Source organism: Gobio gobio (assembly GCF_949357685.1).
Source record: "Gobio gobio genome assembly, chromosome: 12".
NCBI lineage: Eukaryota > Metazoa > Chordata > Actinopteri > Cypriniformes > Gobionidae > Gobio > Gobio gobio.
This window is the reverse complement of record NC_137105.1, coordinates 6,167,091-6,188,124: the sequence shown is the minus strand read 5'-3', so window position 1 is coordinate 6,188,124 and position 21,034 is coordinate 6,167,091. Positions and strand designations below refer to the sequence as shown.

The 21,034-nt window shown below is 41.0% G+C and overlaps 2 protein-coding genes across 2 annotated transcripts in view; both read right to left on the bottom strand.

Annotated features, from left to right (window-relative positions):
- Nucleotides 1–7,504: 7,504 nt before the first annotated feature.
- insm1a (insulinoma-associated 1a) lies at nucleotides 7,505–9,888 on the bottom strand. The gene has a single exon (XM_079830551.1). The coding sequence runs from the start codon at nucleotides 9,803–9,805 to the stop codon at nucleotides 8,612–8,614; it is 1,194 nt and encodes a 397-aa protein (XP_079686677.1). The 5' UTR covers nucleotides 9,806–9,888; the 3' UTR covers nucleotides 7,505–8,611.
- A 1,421-nt stretch (nucleotides 9,889–11,309) lies between these two features.
- Nucleotides 11,310–21,034, bottom strand: part of cfap61 (cilia and flagella associated protein 61) — a gene marked incomplete at its 3' end in the record, with an annotated part of 50,272 nt that continues 40,547 nt past the window's right edge. The window contains exons 21-26 of the mRNA XM_079830337.1: nucleotides 18,321–18,613; nucleotides 17,099–17,426; nucleotides 16,657–16,739; nucleotides 15,184–15,389; nucleotides 11,871–11,967; nucleotides 11,310–11,507 (exon numbers count right to left, since the gene is read on the bottom strand). Of these exons, the coding sequence (XP_079686463.1) occupies nucleotides 11,310–11,507; nucleotides 11,871–11,967; nucleotides 15,184–15,389; nucleotides 16,657–16,739; nucleotides 17,099–17,426; nucleotides 18,321–18,613 (1,205 nt within the window). The remainder of the gene's footprint in view (nucleotides 11,508–11,870; nucleotides 11,968–15,183; nucleotides 15,390–16,656; nucleotides 16,740–17,098; nucleotides 17,427–18,320; nucleotides 18,614–21,034) is intronic.

The following is a 21,034-nucleotide window of genomic DNA, read 5'->3' as shown; positions in this document are numbered from 1 at the left end:
AGCATTAGGGTCGGGGTATTGTGTGCCGCTTGTGAACAGGAGGTCCGAGTCTTTTGTGTGGATCAGCTGTGTCCCCCCACCTCAGAAAGCTGTCTGCAAACCTCCTGCTGGATTGTGCCGAGGGTCCGGGGTCCCGGAAAACACAATAGACATGTGCCACGTTTAACTGACACTCAAAACCGGCCAACACACACACACACACACACACACACACACACACACACACACACACACACACACACACACACACACACACACACACACACACACACACACACACACACACACACACACAGAGCAGATTATTTTTGCTGATACTGATATGTTCAAGAATTTCAGCCTTTCTATACCTTTCTATTCATAATTCCATCTATCTATCTATCTATCTATCTATCTATCTATCTATCTATCTATCTATCTATCTATCTATCTATCTATCTATCTATCTATCTATCTATCTATCTATCTATCTATCTATCTATCTATCTATCTATCTATCTATCTATCTATCTATCTATCTATCTATCTATCTATCTATCTATCTATCTATCTATCTATCTATCTATCTATCATTTTATCCATCCATCCATCATTTTATCCATCCATCCATCTATCATTTTATCCATCCATCCATCCATCATTTTATCATCCATCTATCTATCATTTTATCCATCCATCCATCCATCCATCCATCCATCCATCCATCCATCCATCCATCCATCATTTTATCCATCCATCCATCTATCCATAATTTTATCCATCCATCCGTCCATCCATCCATCCATCTATCATTTTATCCATCCATCCATCTATCATTTTATCCATCCATCCATCCATCTATCATTTTATCCATCCATCCATCCATCCATCCATCCATCCATCCATCCATCCATTTATCTATCATTTTATCCTACCATCCATCTATCTATCATTTTATCCATCCATCCATCCATCCATCCATCCATCCATCCATCTATCCTTTTATCCATCCATCCATCTATCTATCATTTTATCCATCCATCCATCTATCATTTTATCCATCCATCTATCTATCATTCCATCCATCCATCCATCCATCCATCCATCCATCCATCCATCCATCCATCTATCATTTTATCCAACCATCTATCTATCATTTTATCCATCCATCCATCCATTTATAATTTTATCCATCCATCCATCCATCTATCATTTTATCCATCCATCCATCCATCTATCATTTTATCCATCCATCCATCCATCCATCTATCATTTTATCCATCCATCCATCCATCCATCCATCCATCCATCCATTTATCTATCATTGTATCCATCCATCCATCTATCTATCATTTTATCCATCCATCCATCCATCCATCTATCCTTTTATCCATCCATCTATCTATCTATCATTTTATCCATCCATCCATCTATCATTTTATCCATCCATCTATCTATCATTTTATCCATCCATCCATCCATCCATCCATCCATCCATCCATCCATCCATCCATCTATCATTTTATCCAACCATCTATCTATCATTTTATCCATCCATCCATCCATCCATCCATCCATCCATCCATCCATCCATCCATCCATCCATCCATCCATCCATCCATCCATCCATCCATCCATCCATCCATCCATCCATCCATCCATCCATCCATCCATCTATCATTTTATCCATCCATCCATCCATCTATCATTTTATCCATCCATCCATCCATCCATCCATCCATCCATCCATCTATCATTTTATCCATCCATCCATCCATCCATCCATCTATCATTTTATCCATCCATCCATCTATCATTTTATCCATCCATCTATCATTTTATCCATCCATCCATCCATCTATCATTTTATCCATCCATCCATCTATCATTTTATCCATCCATCCATCTATCATTTTATCCATCCATCCATCTATCATTTTATCCATCCATCTATCCTACACTGAACACTAAAGAAGACAGTGTGTTGAATCTCTGAGCTGCAGTGCAGTGAATTAAACCTTTATCTGCATGTTGAATCAGATGGAAAGTTTTAATACAGAGTGTACCATGCCTAAAAAGCCCTTTCACAGCTCTGTGTGTTTTCACCCTACTGTAAGTTCTTGTTGCCTTTGTGTGTGTGTGTGTGTGTGTGTGTTAGTTCCCGACAGCAACACCTGCCATACTGGAAAATGCCTTGAGGTTTGTGTGCTTTGCTGTGTGCCTGTGTAAGTGCAAGTGTTTACTTTCCTCTCCGTCTCTTTGTCTGAGCGCAGGCCAGATAAGAGCTGCCACGCACCAGACCACACGCCTCCGTCCGCCCGCTCAACGAGTGTTTACTTCTGAGGAAAGACAGCAGGCGGAGAGAGCGAGGACAAACAGACGAGTGTGACCTGCAGCAGGCAGGTGTGACCCCTACATTAAGACGCGTGTTTACACACATGACACGGGCTCGAATGAAGAGAGAGATTTGTTTTCATAATGCCACATTGTTGTGACACACCAGACACAAACTCAGGCATTTTAATGCTCTTTCATACCTGAGGATGCTAACTGGCGATCTAGGTTTCATTGTTGTATGTATCCCTTCTGAGAATTAAAAATAGGCAGAAATGTGATATTTGTTCATATACACTATCTTGCCAAAAGTATTGGGACACTCCTCCTCATCACTGAATTCAGATGTTCAAACATTTGTGAGAGAATGGGCCGCTCTCAGGAGCTCAGAGAACTCAAGCGTGGTACCGTGATCGGTTGCCACCTGTGCAATAAGTCCATTTGTGAAATTTCCTCACTACTAAATATTCCACGGTCTGTTAGGGGTATTATAATAAAGTGGAAGCAATTGGGAACAACAGCAACTCAGCCACGAAGGGGTAGGCCACGTAAAATCACAGAGCGGGGTCAGCGCATGCTGAGACGCACAGAGTCAATAGCTACAGACCTCTAAACTTCTGTGGCCTTCAGATGAGCTCAAGAACAGTGTGTAGAGCTTCATGGAATGGGTTTCCATGGCCGAGCAGCTCATCCAAGCCTTACATCACCAAGTGCAATGCAAAGCGTGGGATGCAGTGGGGTAAAGCAAGCCGCCACTGGACTCTAGAGCAGTGGAGACGTGTTCTCTGGAGTGACCAATCACGCTTCTCTGTCTGGCAATCCCATGGACGAGTCTGGGTTTGGTGGTTGCCAGGAGAACGGGACTTGCTTGACTGTATTGTGCCAAGTGAAAAGTTTGGTGGAGGGGGGATTATGGGATTCTGGTGTGGGGTTGTTTTTCAGGGGTTGGGCTTGGCCCCTTAGTTCCAGTGAAGGGAACTCTTAATGCTTCAGCATACCAAGACATTTTGGACAATTTCATGCTCCTAACTTTGTGGGAACACTTTGGGGACGGCCCCTTCCTGTCCCATCATGACTGCGCTCCAGTGCACAAAGCGTCGCTCCATAAAGACATGGATGAGTGAGTTTGTTGTGGAGGAACTTGACTGGCCTGCACAGAGTCCTGATCTTTGGGATGAATTAGAGCGGAGACTGAGAGCCAGGCCTTCTCGTCCAACATCAGTGCCTGACCTCACAAATGCGCTTCCAGAAGAATGATCAAAAATACCCATAAACACACTCCTAAACCTTGTGGAAAGCCTTCCCAGAAGAGTTGAAGCTGTTAGAGCTGCAAAGGGTGGGCCAACTCCATATTAAACCCTACGGATTAAGAATGGGATGTCATTAAAGTTCATGTGCATGTAAAGACAGGCGTCACAAAACTTTTGTCAATATTTTCAAATGTAATTTATTCCTGTGATCAAAGCAGTATTTTCAGCATCTTTACTCCAGTCTTCAGTGTCACATGATCCTTCAGAAATCATTCTAATATGCTGATTTGATGCTCAAGAAAAAAATGATTTGATGAATAGAGAGTTCAAAAGAACGACATTTATTTGAAATAGAATCTTTTGGAACATTATAAATATATTTACCGTCATTTTTTATCAATCTAATGCATCCTTCCTAAATAAAAGTATTAATTTGTTTCAAAATTGAAGTGTACAATGGTACCATATTCATATACCATAGAAAACCATAAAATCCACGTCCAATACAAAACAAACATGGTACCGGCATGCTAAATGTCCCAAAAAAATATGGTGACACCACATGTCCAAAACGCTACAAACAGCAAAAGAAAGATGGTAGTTGTTGGTATTTTATTGTTAGTGAAGGAAGTGCAATTAATCAGTCTCATTCTCTCTCCCAGCATGCACCAGCTCCCTGGATCCGACCTCAGATGATGGATACCAGCTGAAATGTGTCCAGTTAAATCATTAGGACACACACTACAGGCCAGTCATTCAGAGAGGCAAGTAAAGTCAACATCCAGCCCTCTCAATGATGCTGAACTAATGCTGATTGATCACTGCTGCTGGTGTGTGTGTGTGTGCGTGTGTGTGATCGGTTTCAGCTGTAAATCATACCAGCTTGTTGTTTGCTGTATCTTCAGATGCCTTTACCTTGTTTTGTTCTGGTTTGTAAATGTGTGCGTGTGTGTGTGTGAAAAGGCTTTATCTGCTGTTATCTCCGCCGCCCGCTCTGCAGCTGCTCTCCACCTGTCACTCACACAGGGAGTGGTGCTCGCGCTGCTCGCGCTGCTCGCGGTGCTGGTGGTGCTCGCGGTCCGGGCTGAGTGTGTGTATGCGCATACATGCGTGTTTGTGTGTTAGTGATTACGGGTCTCAGAGGGTTGCATTCTGTAATAACACACACTGATGGAATGTATGCAAAAATGAATTAATTCTGAAGTCGAGTATTGCATGTGAAATTTCAAGCAGGGACTTAATCTAATCTAAATTTAACTGCATTTTATGAGTAATTAATGAGTTCATGCTACTTGAGAGACTACATGGAATATATATATATATGCATACAGTACATATATTATGTAAACAAATTTTTATGTTAGATTTGACAGCACTATGTGTGTTATATATGTGTGCGAACTGTTTATAATTATTATCTAAATATAAATACACACACACATGCATGTGTATATATATATATATAAAAAAAATTATATATAAGATAAATGATATATATACAGTATATACATGCAAACATTTCTTAAATATATACATGCATAAGTGTGTATTTATATATACAAAATAATTATACACAGTACACACACATATTCTGTAAACACAAACTTTATTTTGGATGCGATTAATCACAATACATTTTCCCCCAGCTCTAATATATCTATATCTGTCTCTTTATCCATCCATCCATCCATCCATCCATCCATCCATCCATCCATCCATCCATCCATCCATCCATCCATCCATCCATCCATCCATCCATCCATCCATCCATCCATCCATCCATCCATCCATCCATCCATCCATCCATCATCTATCTATCTATCTATCTATCTATCTATCTATCTATCTATCTATCTATCTATCTATCTATCTATCTATCTATCTATCTATCTATCTATCTATCTATCTATCTATCTATCTATCTATCTATCTATCTATCTATCTATCTATCTATCTATCTCTTCATCCGTCCATCCATCCATCATCCATCCATCTCTCTTCATCCGTCCATCCATCCATCCATCATCCATCCATCCATCCATCCATCCATCTATCTATCTATCTATCTATCTATCTATCTATCTATCTATCTATCTATCTATCTATCTATCTATCTATCTATCTATCTATCTATCTATCTATCTATCTATCTATCTATCTATCTATCTATCTATCTATCTATCTATCTATCTATCTATCTATCTCTTCATCCGTCCATCCATCCATCATCCATCCATCTCTCTTCATCCGTCCATCCATCCATCCATCATCCATCCATCCATCCATCCATCCATCCATCCATCTATCTATCTATCTATCTATCTATCTATCTATCTATCTATCTATCTATCTATCTATCTATCTATCTATCTATCTATCTATCTATCTATCTATCTATCTATCTATCTATCTATCTATCTATCTATCTATCTATCTATCTATCTATCTATCCGTCCGTCCGTCCGTCCGTCCGTCCGTCCGTCCGTCCGTCCGTCCGTCTGTCTCTTCATCCATCCATCCATCTTCCTTGGAGAACACACAGTTATTTTGTTCCATCCACAAACCGTTCCACTGTTCAATCATCGGGTAATCGTGGTTTCATTGTTCCATTCACCAACCACATACCCGCCGTTCCATTGTTTCATTAATCTTTCCATATATTCATCCATCCATTCATCCATCCATCCATAAAATCGACTTTTACACAGTTTTTACTAACAGATCTTATACATGATGTATATTTAAACAAGATATACTATATAATAATAAACAGATTTGTGGTTGAACAGTAGAACATTTATAATAAATATCAGGCAAGTTCTCACTTGTGTGTCATATGTGTACATTTTATACAATTTATTAATCACAAATTTTTGTCTACCAAAACAGTGGGGTCCCCCCCCCCCCTTCGTACATTTTTAACATTAAAATTTTTTAATTAAAAAATTGTTTTGCACTTCATTATTTTACTGCTTAAATTCGACTAAAAGGCCAATAAATAACACGCAACACATTTAAACACTTTCAGATTTGTTTTACACTAGATAATATTTCATATTTCAAACAAACAAATTCTTCTCCAGTCAGTGTCACTGAATAGCAGGCTCCTGTTGTGTCAACTCGCCCCAGTATAAGACTCAACGTGTGATAAATGACCAAATCCTGCCCTATAACAGTAGACAAGTCATTTAAAGTGTCTGTTGACCTACTGTGAGAAATATTCATTGGAGTGCAAAATGTGATAACTAGCCCCGGGCTCTCATATCTCACTATTTTTTGTATGAATTTCTGTCAGATCTGTAAGGCTCTATTTCTCAGCTGTGAGGTGAGGCGGTTTGTGGCCGTGTGTGTGTGAAGAGCTCATGACCTTTGGGAGGCGTCTGCATAACAGCAGTGTGTCTGAAGTGCTGCATTGTGGGATTTGGTGTCTATGGTGAATTCTGTCTTCAGCATCTGCGTCTCAGAGCTGCTGTAGAAGGTCCCCTGCATGCCGACACCAAGCAAGACTATTTTCCCTTTTCATTACAGTATTTTGAAAGAATTTCAACCATAACGCCCCTCCAGACTCGCCAACCCAGAGACTCCCACTATGAATTAGACAACCCTGAATATTATCTTTCATTACTACATTAACGTTATAAAATGTTCAAATAGTTCGAAATGTTTGCATGGTCTATCCACAGACATTTTAATTATTCAATTTTAAAAATATCTGCTAGTATTGTTTGGATAGTTTCAGAAGTTTTTCATCATTTTAATCACCTATAACTGATCATTTAAGAAGTGCAAATATTCCATTTGTGATGTCACAAATTCTAAAAATGTTTCAAGAACAAGAACTGAAGAACAGCAACAGTTGCTCTGCTCAGCTCATCGCTGATGCTGGTTGATAATCAGATGTTCTGATGTAATTACTCACAGACAAACAGTGCTTTAGGTTGATGTGTTTTATTAAGTGCAGACGTATCTTGGTACAGAATCCAGTTGGACACATTTCATTGTATAAGAAGATGATGATGATGTATTTCTCTGTGTTCACAGTGTGTGGGTTTCCACATAACTCGCACGTCTCTGCTCTTCAGATTGCTGGAATGTCACATCCAAAGTGGATCCCAATTTGACTTTTTGGACAGTTTATTATCATTATTATTATTTTAAGCATTTTTTTTTTTGGACAAATAGCAACTGCAGAAACACACAAGCGCCGGACATGTAAAACATAAAAAAATAAATTAATAAACGATTGTATCTAATGCAAAGTGAATTTCAGACTTTCAGCAGACGAAGATCGATCTTTAGATCGACAAATGAGACATTTGGCTGTCGAGGACAAATTTAAAATCGATCACAAATGAATTAGGCGAACAAATAATTTAAATAAAACATTTGGAATAAATAAATAATAATAATAAGATAAATAATCACAAACATTTACACACACACAATAATAATAATAATAACATCAATATAAAAATGATCAGCGACTGCAATCACTCCAACATTTACATGATTAAGGCAGTTTTACAGCATGTCAAGATCTAATTCAAGGCATTTCTGGCTACACTAAAGGGAGAAACCCTTGTCAGTAGGTTGTTTTTTGAAAGCTACAGTCAAAGTCCACAGATTCACAAGCTCTATTAAAGCTAGAAACGATGGAAACGTAACGTATGTACAGCCTGTGAATTCAAGGCATGTTCTAGGATTCTTAGGTCTAAAAGCTAAAAGCACTTGTGCGGAGATCCTAGAAAAATAAGCGAACAGTCTAACCTGTTGTACCTCCTCCAGACAAACTACCTTACACTCTTAAAAAGAAAGCTTCTGCGTCGGCATTGACGGTTCCACGAAGGACTCCTCAAAAGGTTCTTAATCAAAAAGGAAAACTTTTGTTTTTAAGAGTGTAGATTTACGCAGGATTTGCAATCAGTCTCATCCGGGTCGATTCTGTGGTTTAAGGCAGTGCTTCCCGAACCCACCTTCAATAGTTGTGTCAGATCCTAAATGTGCACTGCTGGGGGATTGGGAAGCACTGGTTTAAGGCACAGCGCTTTTCAGCAGGCTGGACGCACCGGCATCTGAAGCAGGATGACCTGCCTGTTTTCCGACGGGTGGCATTTGTTGATGTGTCTCGTAAGTCCCGGTGAGCTGTAAAACATGGCGGGACAGTATTTGCACGGGTAAACCTGTGCCGAGTGCTGCAGGCGGATGTGCCTCTCCTGGCTCATCCTGCTCGGGAAGTTTTCTCCGCACACCGGGCACAGGTGGCACTCAGACGCGCTGAGATTCAGAGGCGCTTGGCTTTGGGATTGGGATTTCTCGCACACTTCGTGGTGCGCCGTCACGTGCTTTTTCAGGTACGCTTGACGTTTGAACTTCTTCCCACAGTGCTGGCAGTCGTACAGGCCGTCCTCCGACCCAGACTCGGAAAGTCCAGGACTAGGAGTGTCCCTGTCGCTGGAGGTCTCGTGGTCTTTTTCAGGCGCGGGCGTCTTATTGCTTTCCGGGTTCCCCGGTTTGGGTTTGTGCCAGCGCCGGTGCGAGGCCAGGTTCGCCGGGCAGCTGAAGAGCTTGTCGCACTCTGGGCATCTGTACTCGATCCGGACGATCCTGGAGCATTTGTGCTGGGCCAGAGAGAAGGGATCGGCGTACGCCTCTCTGCACAGCTGGCACACGAACTCTCCGAGCGGCTTGTCGCCGCCTGCGCACTGGGACCTGGGCTTCTGCTCCACCGGACCTTCTTTGATCTTCAAGCCCAGCACCGGAGAGGTGGTCATCTCGTCGTTAAACTGCAATTTCCGCATAGCTTTGGCTTTTTTGGACGCGGGTTTGCCTTTGCGCTCAGCGTCTGGCGCGGGTCTTTTGATGGTTGTTGTGGTGCCGGTTCGGTTGCTGTTGCTGGTGCCTATTTTAAGATCCACGGGCACGAACGGCGCGTGATCGGAGATGCTGGGCGCAGCCGGGAAGGACTCCGCTGAAATTGGCGAGCCGAGATTGAAGCGCCTTTCCAAACACGCCCTCTCGTGCTCTCTGCTCACGGGTCGGGTCGGGCTGTACATGGACCGGTAGACCGTTTCGGGGTTCCCGAACTGCACCGGCGACACCGGGCGGCGCGCGCACAGCGCATCCTGCTGCTGCTGCTGCTGCTGCACGGCTGGAAACGCGCCCTGCTCATCCTCCTCCGAGCGGACGCGGTAGGAAACAGGTGTCGCTTTCTTATTTCTTTTGACTAAAAATCCTCTGGGCATCTTCGCCAGCTGAAAGGCACTTCAGAGGGGTTGAAATCAGAGGCACACCTGGTACTGTATATTTGGACGCGTGCGGTGATCTTTCCATCACGGAGGCATAGCAGCAGTCTTTTTAAGCAGGAATGATGACATTGTTCTCGCCCCTCGCCGCCTCGTCCAATCAGATGGAGCTGGAATCCCTAAGGATTCGGAGATGGGAGGGTCTGCAGATTGCTCGGGCAGATGTACCTGAGGTTTATTATATTAGGATGCTTTAGGCACACGCTGGTTCCTCCTCTTTTCACGCTTTGATGCTTCCCGTCAATGCGCACGTGCCCTGCCTTTGTCAGCATCCTTTAAGGGGCTCCTTCACTCTTCGAGCATCAGAATTTCAAATTAAAAAGGGGGAAACGGCAACAAAGAAGTCGTGCAATGTTCGATTTTTAATAGGCATAGACTAGTTTTAACACAAATGTCTTGAAATCAGTTTGCGCGGCGCAAAAAGGGCTGCAAGGTGCATGCGTAATTTGTCTCGAAACTAATTAAATGTATAAATCAGACGCCTGCAGGCTTAGGACATGTGCGACAGTTGAATGCGGGACGTATTAATCACTCTTTGCGCGCATACATAATTCATAAAAGAGGCTCCTCTCGTTTGCATCACAAAAGACACGCTTGCGCGAGCCGCGGGGACAGACGCGCATCATCCTTCTGTTCAAACGGACTCATTCCTGCCTCAAACTCACCCGTGCCATCATCATCATCATCACCACCACCGTTGTGCTCGTGTGTGATGATGTCATTCCAATGCAACGGCCTCGTCATAGCGGAATTTCGCGTAATCTCCATCGCAATAAGCACAGTGTATTTTTACATTTCCACATGCAAGATAAGGTTTTTAGGGGGGTAGATGGTTTATTTGCGTAACTTAGACAAGCACATTTGTTGCATCCGAGATCTGATGTGCACACCTTTTATTTTATGTTACTATTTCACTTGCATTTTAGAGAATTAGTGAATTTTTTTTAAAGGCCCAGCTTTTAGAAAAACACATTTGTTGCATCTGAAATAGTTTGATTTGTTTTTATTTGTAACATCTGATCCGGTTGCATTACTGCCCATACATGAGCTCTGTGACGTGTGACTGTTGGCTCATTCTGCCCCGTGCACATTCATTATCATACAGCTGCTGCTTTACCCTCATTCTGCTGCTCTTATCTGCCCCGCCGCACTGAGGAGCCGTGCTGCCTTCATCTCCGCTTAATATACAACCCAAAACTGGATAGCACATACACAGAGTATTCCAAGAGCACAGTCAGATATTTCGAATGAATTGCCACTCACTAAACATTTGCATTTGACAAAACAAAGAGCTTTATTTATTTGCTCAAGTTCTTTGCCCCCCCCCCCCCCCCCACAATGTGTCCCCCCACCCTGCAAACATATGGCGCAGCAAATGTAAAGAAATAAAGAAACAAAAGATAAAGTACTGAATAAACGCTGCTAAATGTAAAATGGATATTGATTACAGCAGTCCCGGCCGGGCGTACATAGTCAGATGGTATCTGTTGTACCTCAGATAATCCAGAACACTCTTTCTCAGGGCAGAATAAGCCTCGCTTTTCTGAAACGCCTCGCCGAGACTCGTCCGCTGACCGGACTCTGCTTTATCGCCCACTATCTTCTGAAGAGCCTCTTGAATGGACACCGAACCACTCTCACCCTGTGTGGACAAGACACAATACAAGTCTTGTTTTTTGTTTGTGTTCCTTTTTAAAAGACATTTTTGGGTGACAAGTGAGATGTTCTTTTATTTTATCTTATAATCGTGTGGTTTTTGAGCCCCCTTCAAGACCCAACTTTTAGCAAGATGGTTTATAAACCAGAAACACATTTTGTTATTTTTGATCTGGTTGCATTTCTGTCCACAAAAATACACTGATTTAATCAAATACATTGCATTTAAATGATCGGTGCATGACACGGACAGGTGCAACCGTGTTTATCTGACATCAACAGATGTTTTGGAGAGACTTTTCAGAGGGTAAATGCTTCAAACATAGATGTGGATGTAAAGGAAACCGACCTGTAGTTTGGCCGAGTCCATGATTTGGCACACCTCCTGTTCAAAGTCAGCAAAGCGGTCGTGATAAAGAGCCAGACACCAATTCTCTTGAAAATAACTGGGGAAAGAGGAAATAAAAAAATGCATTTAAAGACATACACTACTGTTTAAACTTTGAGGACAGATTTTTTTTTTGTTTTGAAATAAATGTATACTTTTATTCAACAAGGAGGAATTCAATTTAAATTGACAGTAAAAACATTTATAATATTCTTTTAAACTTGTTATTCATCAAATAATAATACAGGAATAAATTGCATATTACTAAATATTCAAATAGCAAACAGTTATTTTAAATTATAATAATATTTCACTATATTACTGTTTTTACTGTATTTTTATTCAAATAAATGTAGCCTTGGTGAGCAGAAGAGACTTCAAAAACAAAAAAATATTAAACTTGTTCACTCAAAAATCTAAATTCTATCATTATGTCTATGACTAATAATATTTAATGCTGTTCTTTTAAACTTTTTATTCATCAAAGAATAATATAATAAGACGTTATTATAAATCCTCATATTAGAATGATTTCTGAAGGATCATGTGACACTGAAGACTGGAGGAATGATGCTGAACATACAGCTTTGATCATAGGAATCAATTACATATTACTAAATATTCAAATAGCAAACAGCTATTTTAAATTATAATAATATTTCACAATATTACTGTTTTTACTGTATTTTTATTCAAATAAATGTAGCCTTGGTGAGCAGAAGACACTTCAAAAACATAAAAAAATCTTAAACTTGTTCACTCAAAAATCTAAATTCTATCATTATGTCTATGATGAATAAAAAGTTTAAAAGAACAGCATTAAATATTATTAGTCATGGACATAATGATAGAATTTAGATTTTTGAGTGAACAAGTTTAAGATTTTTTTACGTTTTTGAAGTCTCTTCTGCTCACCAAGGCTGCATTTATTTAATTAAAAATACAGTAAAAACAGTAATATTGTGAAATATTATTATCATTTAAAATAAATGTTTGCTATTTGAATATATAGTATAATGTAATTTATTCCTGTGATCAAAGCTGTATGTTCAGCATCATTCCTCCAGTCTTCAGTGTCTTCAATCTTAATCATTATGTTTATGACGTGCTAGACATGCAGTTTTTAATGATGTTTTTATAGTGTTTTGTCTTTTTAGAGCTTGACGGACGTGGGCACTGTAAAGAGCTGGATAAAGATTGATGTTCCTTTTGCATTCCATGGAAAACAGCAAACAGGTGTGGAACGACATGAGGGCGAGTAAATGAGGACAGAACTTTCATTTTTGGGTGAACTGTCTCTTTAACTCTGGACACACACTTAGCATGTTCATCTAATATCCTCCATATAGCAGCAGGGTTGATCATGTTCTCGACGATTGACCGGGTCTCCGTAATGACATTGAGTACCGGCCACATTCAGAGTCACGACAAAAGACCAGTGAAGAATCCCATTTTAATAAGTGTGATCAGCACTGCTGGGTGGCTTAACTATTGTATCCTGGTGGTGTGGTAAAGCGGATTGCACACCTGCATAAACAGATTAGTAATGCAGGACAATGGCCCTGATGGTGAAGGGTCAGCGGTGGTAAAATTTTTGGAGCAGAGGTCACACTGACGGAAATGGATCTTCATATAAAGTGTGACCAGATGAGGACAGATATGATTAAGGTTTGGAGTGTCATAAATAATCCTGTGCATTAATTCAAGAGAATTAGTTGTTAGGTTTGGTATTTCAGTATTGAAATGGACAATCAAACCTGTTTCTAGGGTGAATCTGAGTAGATCATATCACCGCAAAATCAAAGGGGGAAAACTATATTTTTATTAAGGATATATATATACACTCACCTAAAGGATTATTAGGAACACCTGTTCAATTTCTCATTAATGCAATTATCTAATCAACCAATCACATGGCAGTTGCTTCAATGCATTTAGGGGTGTGGTCCTGGTCAAGACAATCTCCTGAACTCCAAACTGAATGTCAGAATGGGAAAGAAAGGTTATTTAAGCAATTTTGAGCGTGGCATGGTTGTTGGTGCCAGACGGGCCGGTCTGAGTATTTCACAATCTGCTCAGTTACTGGGTATTTTCACGCACAACCATTTCTAGGGTTTACAAAGAATGGTGTGAAAAGGGAAAAATATCCAGTATGCGGCAGTCCTGTGGGCGAAAATGCCTTGTTGATGCTAGAGGTCAGAGGAGAATGGGCTGACTGATTCAAGCTGATAGAAAAGCATTTGTGAAGCCACAACATGCACAACCTTGAGGCAGATGGGCTACAACAGCAGAAGACCCCACCGGGTATCACTCATCTCCACTACAATTAGGAAAAAGAGGCTACAATTTGCACGAGCTCACCAAAATTGGACAGTTGAAGACTGGAAAAATGTTGCCTGGTCTGATGAGTCTCGATTTCTGTTGAGACATTCAGATGGTAGAGTCCGAATTTGGCGTAAACAGAATGAGAACATGGATCCATCATGCCTTGTTACCACTGTGCAGGCTGGTGGTGGTGGTGTAATGGTGTGGGGGATGTTTTCTTGGCACACTTTAGGCCCCTTAGTGCCAATTGGGTATTGTTTAAATGCCACGGCCTACCTGAGCATTGTTTCTGACCATGTCCATCCCTTTATGACCACCATGTACCCATCCTCTGATGGCTACTTCCAGCAGGATAATGCACCATGTCACAAAGCTCGAATCATTTCAAATTGGTTTCTTGAACATGGCAATGAGTTCACTGAACTAAAATGGCCCCCACAGTCACCAGATCTCAACCCAATAGAGCATCTTTGGGATGTGGTGGAACGGGAGCTTCGTGCCCTGGATGTGCATCCCACAAATCTCCATCAACTGCAAGATGCTCTCCTATAAATATGGGCCAACATTTCTAAAGAATGCTTTCAGCACCTTGTTGAATCAATGCCACGTAGAATTAAGGCAGTTCTGAAGGCGAAAGGGGGTCAAACACAGTATTAGTATGTGTTCCTAATAATCCTTTAGGTGAGTGTATATACATATATATATATACAGTATATCGAAATTTTACGACTTCAAACACGGCTCAACTAATCAGAATCAAGGACCAGAACTAACCATTTTATAGTAGACAAATTATTGTAGAATTTTGCTTCATTTGTAGATGTGAAATTAAGAATAAGTCTTTGATTTGAAAGCTGTACCTGATTTGAGCCCTGATTTAGTGTGTTTAGAGTGTAAATGCATTGTTTGACTGTAACAGAAAAATGAGATTTATGTGACAAGGCTGGACCTGTACATGTCATGGACCAAACCCTCGTCGTAGCGTGAGCAGAGATGATTCAGCAGCAGCTGGTGTTTCCTGTAGAGACACAGGAGGTTGGAGACAGGAAGTGCATTCTTCGAGAGGCACGTGATGCTCTCCACCACATCATGCTGGCTAAGATGCAGATGAAAGTAGTTCCCTGTTTCGGTGCGGCCCGTCACCATGTCACGACCCTGCAGGACACAGATAATAAAGGTGGACCTTTTTGCAACACTTAGGGTGTGTTCACACTTGTTTGATTTGGTTAGATTAACCCTCTGGTGCTCTTCGGTCATTTCTGGCCGGAAAATGTTCTGGTTTGAAATGTTAAAAATCACAGCTTCATCGGAATATGAAACTGGGTGACTTTTCTTGCATTAGGTATGTAAACACACAAAAAAATGTGGGGTCATGATATGAGCATGCTAATTGGTCGTTAAAAAAAAAGTAGTGTTCATTGTCCAAGGTCATAAATGACCCCCATTGGAAATTAATGGGAATTCGGCAAAAATTCACAGAATATTTGTGTGTACAATCTACAAATCGGCCACGATGCTGAAAAAAGTACACTCTAAAACATCAAGAGTGTGATATTGACACATCCACTCACACACACACACACACACACACACACACACACACGCACACTTATACACACACACACACACACACACCTATGAACCACATTTAGAATTTTTAAAAATGTTTATATATCTTTGGTCATATTTCATTCAAACGGCACAGAGTTAATTTGGAAGACCGCTGAAAAGATGGGTCTTGGTCCGCTTGTTTGGTGCACACCAGGGTTCAGATGGCAGTGTTCACACTTAATCAAATGAACCTAAACAAACATGCCGAACACATCCCAACTCTGGTGCGGTTCGAATGAAATATGAATGCAACACGAACCAAAGACATGTCAACGAACCAAAAACAGGACATGATGTCACAACATGCAACTCTAAAAAGGACAGAATGCTCAAGCATCCCTGTTTTTTCTCGTCATGGTCGTGATGGTGCCATCAGAGTTTAGGTACAGGCGTCAGAACCATTTCATTGTGTGTGTGGCGGCGGGATTCCCGACACTGTTTTGACTCCTTTACACATTTTATAAGCTCTTCACGAGTTCTCAGCTGATCAAAATACCATCATATGTAGCTCCGCACACACAGCGAGCGCTTTTAGCCCAGCACACAGCATTGTTTTGGATGTTCGACAAGTTCCATCACAAAATATACATCATAAAAGCCATTTTTTGGTATCTTTCGGTTCGGTGTTAATGACAGTGTGAACGCTAAGTAAACCAGGAATAAATGCATCATTTTCATAAAAGAACCAAAAGAACTGAACTACAAGTGTGAACACACACTTAACATCTTGTTTAAAGTAATATCTACTTGGATTGTTCTGTGACATGATGCAAACTAATATTTGATTTGGACCTGTAGAATTTAAACATACTTTCTGAGCTGATGGAGTTTCGTGGCCTTCGGATGTGGGTTTTGCCACATGGAGGTAATTGTATCCGCCTGGTAATCTTCCCCCTGTGAATGTGAGTATTTTTACAAGTTATTCCTCATAACCCTTGTTTTTTTACGAACACAAAATGAATAGCATTTTCCCCCGAACACCACAAATATGATTATAAAGCTGTTTATCTCATATCAGACACTGTGTTTCTGTGTAACAGATGGTCCATTATGCTATAATCACTTAGTCTGTGATTAGATTATGCAAATGAACTGTCAATAGTTTGGTGTCGGTCAGAATTAGATGAGAGGGGTTAGGGGGGGGGGGGGGGGGGGGGGGGGGGGCTGGGTGACGCAACACATGCTAAACGTCTTAAACTCCTGCTCGAATGTACTGGGCTTGTGGTTGAGAAATTCAGAAGGAGAATAGTAACCTTGGATCTTGGCCTGACTGTAGAGGGGAATGAGCTGCTCCTGGTCAGACGGTGGGCCGGCGGGACGCTCCAGGGTCGGGTCACATAAGGGCAGGAGAACAGATGCCAAACTCTGCCCCACCTCCTTAGAATTAAAGCAGGAATCGCTCCATTGGTCAGCGTGGTAACGGCGGGAGTATTTGGTCAAGGGGCCAGCGGCGTATATGGAGGGGTCGTTGGTATGGAAGGTGGTATCTACCACCAAACGCCCATCGAACACTAAACAGGCATCATTGATGGCCTTGAAGGCGTCGCAGTCGACGGTTTTACAGGAGAAGCTGAAGAAGACCTGGGAAAATGAAAGCAAGTGACATTTAAAGGGGTTTTTCAAATCATGATGGCCGAAAAATCCTCATATCATGAAGAGTCTGAATGTCCTCGAAATAAAATACTTTGAAGCTCTATGAAATCATTGTTACTCTGTACTCAAAATGTCCATTTTGGCGTGAAATAATATTTTAAAGGCACAGCTGGAAGATAGAGTAAATGTTTATTCAAATCAGATTAGTGTTAAAACTAAAATATGAAAACTATTTTTCTAAAGTTTGGGGTCAGTAACTTTTTTGTTGTTGAAAGAAATTAATACTTTTATTCAGGAAGGATGCATTAAATTGATCAAAAGTGACAATACAGACATTTATAATATTATAAAAGATTTATATTTCAAATAAATGCTGTTCTTTTTAACTTTCTATTCATCAAAGAATCCTCAGAAATAAAATGTATCACGGTTTCCACAAAATTATGACTGTTTTCAACACTGATAATAATCATAAATGTTTCTTGAGCAGCAAATCCTCATATTAGAATGATTTCTGAAGGATCATGTGACACTGAAGACTGGAGTAATGATGCTGAAAATTCAGCTTTTTTTTTTGTTTTTTTTTTTTTTACAATATATTCACATACAAAACAATCACTTGAAATTGTTATAATATTTCACAATATTACAGTTTTTACTGTATTTTTGATCAAATAAATGCAGCCTTGCTGAGCAGAAGAGACTTCCTTTAAAAACATTTTTAAAAATCTTACAAACCTAAAATTTTGAACGGTAGTGTGTTTTTTGGCATAACATCTTTAAATTACATTATAAGCACCTCACAGCAAAATAAATAATACAAGTGTGTAATAGTCCTTTAAATATGTGGAGTGATGTTTAAGAATGTTTTCTGTTCCTAACCGCACACTCCAGTCGTAGGGTCGGCCCATCAGTGGTGAAGGACACCGCTGTCACGGGATCTGTGTGTTGTCCATCGTTGAGTTCCTTCAACAGGCAGTCGTGATGGACTTGGACTTCCTCCTTTTCCAGAGCCTGTTTCACTGCGTGATCCACTGAGCCATCATGGAAACAGGAAGATGGGTCGTCTTTGGGAGGATGGACTACATGAATCCGGCGGCCGCTGACACCAAGACGCATGAGCGTCTCCACACAGGTATACACATCTATAGTGCTTCCATATACAACAGCATCGCCTGCGGACAGACCACATGCAATTGCATCATTAAATGCATCATTTACGCATTTAAAGGATTAGTTCACCCAAAAATGAAAATTCTTACCCTCATGTCGTTCCACACCCGTAAGACCTCGGTTCATCTTCGGAACACAAATGAAGAGATTTTAGTTGAAATCCGATGGCTCTGAAAGGCCTCCATTGGCACAATGCACGGTTCACTCTCAAGACCTTTAAAAGGTACTAAAGACGTCGTTACAAAGTCCATCTCACTACAGTGGTTCTACAATAACTTTATAAAGCGACGAAAATAAATAAATAACGACTTATATAGTGATGACCGATTTCAAAACAATGCATCATGAAGGATCGAAGCGTTATGAATCAGCGAGTCGAATCATGATTCGGATTGCGTGTCAAACTGCTGAAATCACGTGACTTTGGCGATTCAAACCGCTGAATCGACTCACTGATTCATAACGCTTCGAAGCTTCATGATGCTGTGTTTTGAAATCAGTCATCACTATATAAGTCGTTATTTAGGGTTTTTTTGCGCACAAAAACTATTCTCGTCGCTTCATAAAGTTATTGTAGAACCACTGTAGTCAGATGGACTTTGTAACGACGTCTTTAGTACCTTTTATGGGTCTTGAGAGTGAACTGTGCATTGTGCCAATGGAGGCCTTTCAGAGCCATCAGATTTCAACTAAAATATCTTCATTTGTGTTCCAAAGATGAACGGAGGTCTTACGGGTGTCGAACGACATGAGGGTAAGTTATTAATGACAGAATTTTCATTTTTGGGTGAACTAACCCTTTAAGAAAACGGCCTGATCTGACAACATGATTGTGAAAAGACACCAGACATCCCTCCACACCCACACCAACGATAATCCATTAAGTTACATTCCCTCCAATAGAAAGATGGTTTACTTAACAGCAAAATAAACTTAAGGCCATTTACCCTCCACAAGGGGGAAGGGATGCAATTTATTATGGCCGTTTGGAGAGATAAAATCAGTGGCTATGAAACAGAGAAGGGTCACTTAGCAACCCGGAGAAGGTCCCATTAGGTTAGAGGATAGGAAAGAAAGAAGGAAGAGAAGATGAAGGAAGTGATGTCCTTTCACTGCTGCATCTAAACAGTGTCAGAAACCCTCTTAGTGCTGGATTGATTTAATTGAGATCTTTTGTGAAGGAAGGCCTTTGATGTTAATATTAGAGTCCTCAAGTATGAAAACTAATCAGTCGGAGCTCACAAAATGACACAGAGGCGCACATGCGTGATCTGGTATAATGACAGATGATTGGTTTGCAAAATCATTGTATACATGTGTATTAGTTTGGTTGTGTTTAAACTAAAGTATGAAGAGATTACTTTGATCATATTGCTGTTACCATCAGTTTATTCATTTATCAGAATAAAACATTACGAAGTGTCTATTTACACTAACTTCACCCACTGACATCTGGTTGGGCCAGACGAAATTACGGAAGACACTTGATTATCAACAGTATAAATAGTGTAGGGGTAAGGCACATGGCAGAAAGTTTTGATGCAAATCGACCGGGTTTCGAATATGCCTTTTGTCGAACTCGCTCTACTCCCTTTTCCCATCACATTCACTATCTTGCCAAAAGTACTGGGACGCCCCTCCACATCACTGAATTCAGATGTTCAATCACTTCCATGGCCACAGGTGTATAAATCAAGCACTAGGCATGCAGACGGTTCTACTAACATTTGTGAAAGAATGGGCCGCTCTCAGGAGCTCAGTGAACTCAAGCGTGGTATCATGATAGGTTGACACCTGTGCAATAAGTCCATTCGTGAAATTTCCTCACAACTAAATATTCGAGTCTGTTAGGGGTATTATAACAAAGTGGAAGCAATTGGGAACAACAGCAACTCAGCCACGAAGTGGTAGGCCACGTAAAATCACAGAGCGGGGTCAGCGCATGCTGAGAAGCACAGAGTCAATAGCTACAGACCTCCAAACTTCGTGTGGCCTTCAGATTAGCTCAAGAACAGTGTGTAGAGCTTCATGGAACAGGTTTCCATGGCCGAGCAGCTCATCCAAGCCGCACATCACCAAGTGCAATGCAAAGAGTCGGATGCAGTGGGGTAAAGCACGCCGCCACTGGACTCTAGAGCAGTGGAGACGTGTTCTCTGGAGTGAGCAATCACGCTTCTCTGTCTGGCAATCCCATGGACCAGTCTGGGTTTGCGGGTGCCAGGAGAACGGGACTTGTCTGACTGCAATGTGCAAGTGTAAAGTTTGGGGGGGGGGGTATTATGATTTGGGGTTGTTTTTCAGGGGTTGGGCTTGGCCCCTTAGTTTCAGTGAAAGGAACTCTTAATGCTTCAGCATACCAAGACATTTTGGACAATTTCATGCTCCTAACTTTGTGGGAACACTTTGGGGAAGGCCCCTTCCTG

Bases quoted from the DNA above. Each gene is read 5' to 3' on its own strand.
- insm1a (XM_079830551.1), bottom strand. From the start codon at position 9,805: ATGCCCAGAGGATTTTTAGTCAAAAGAAATAAGAAAGCGACACCTGTT.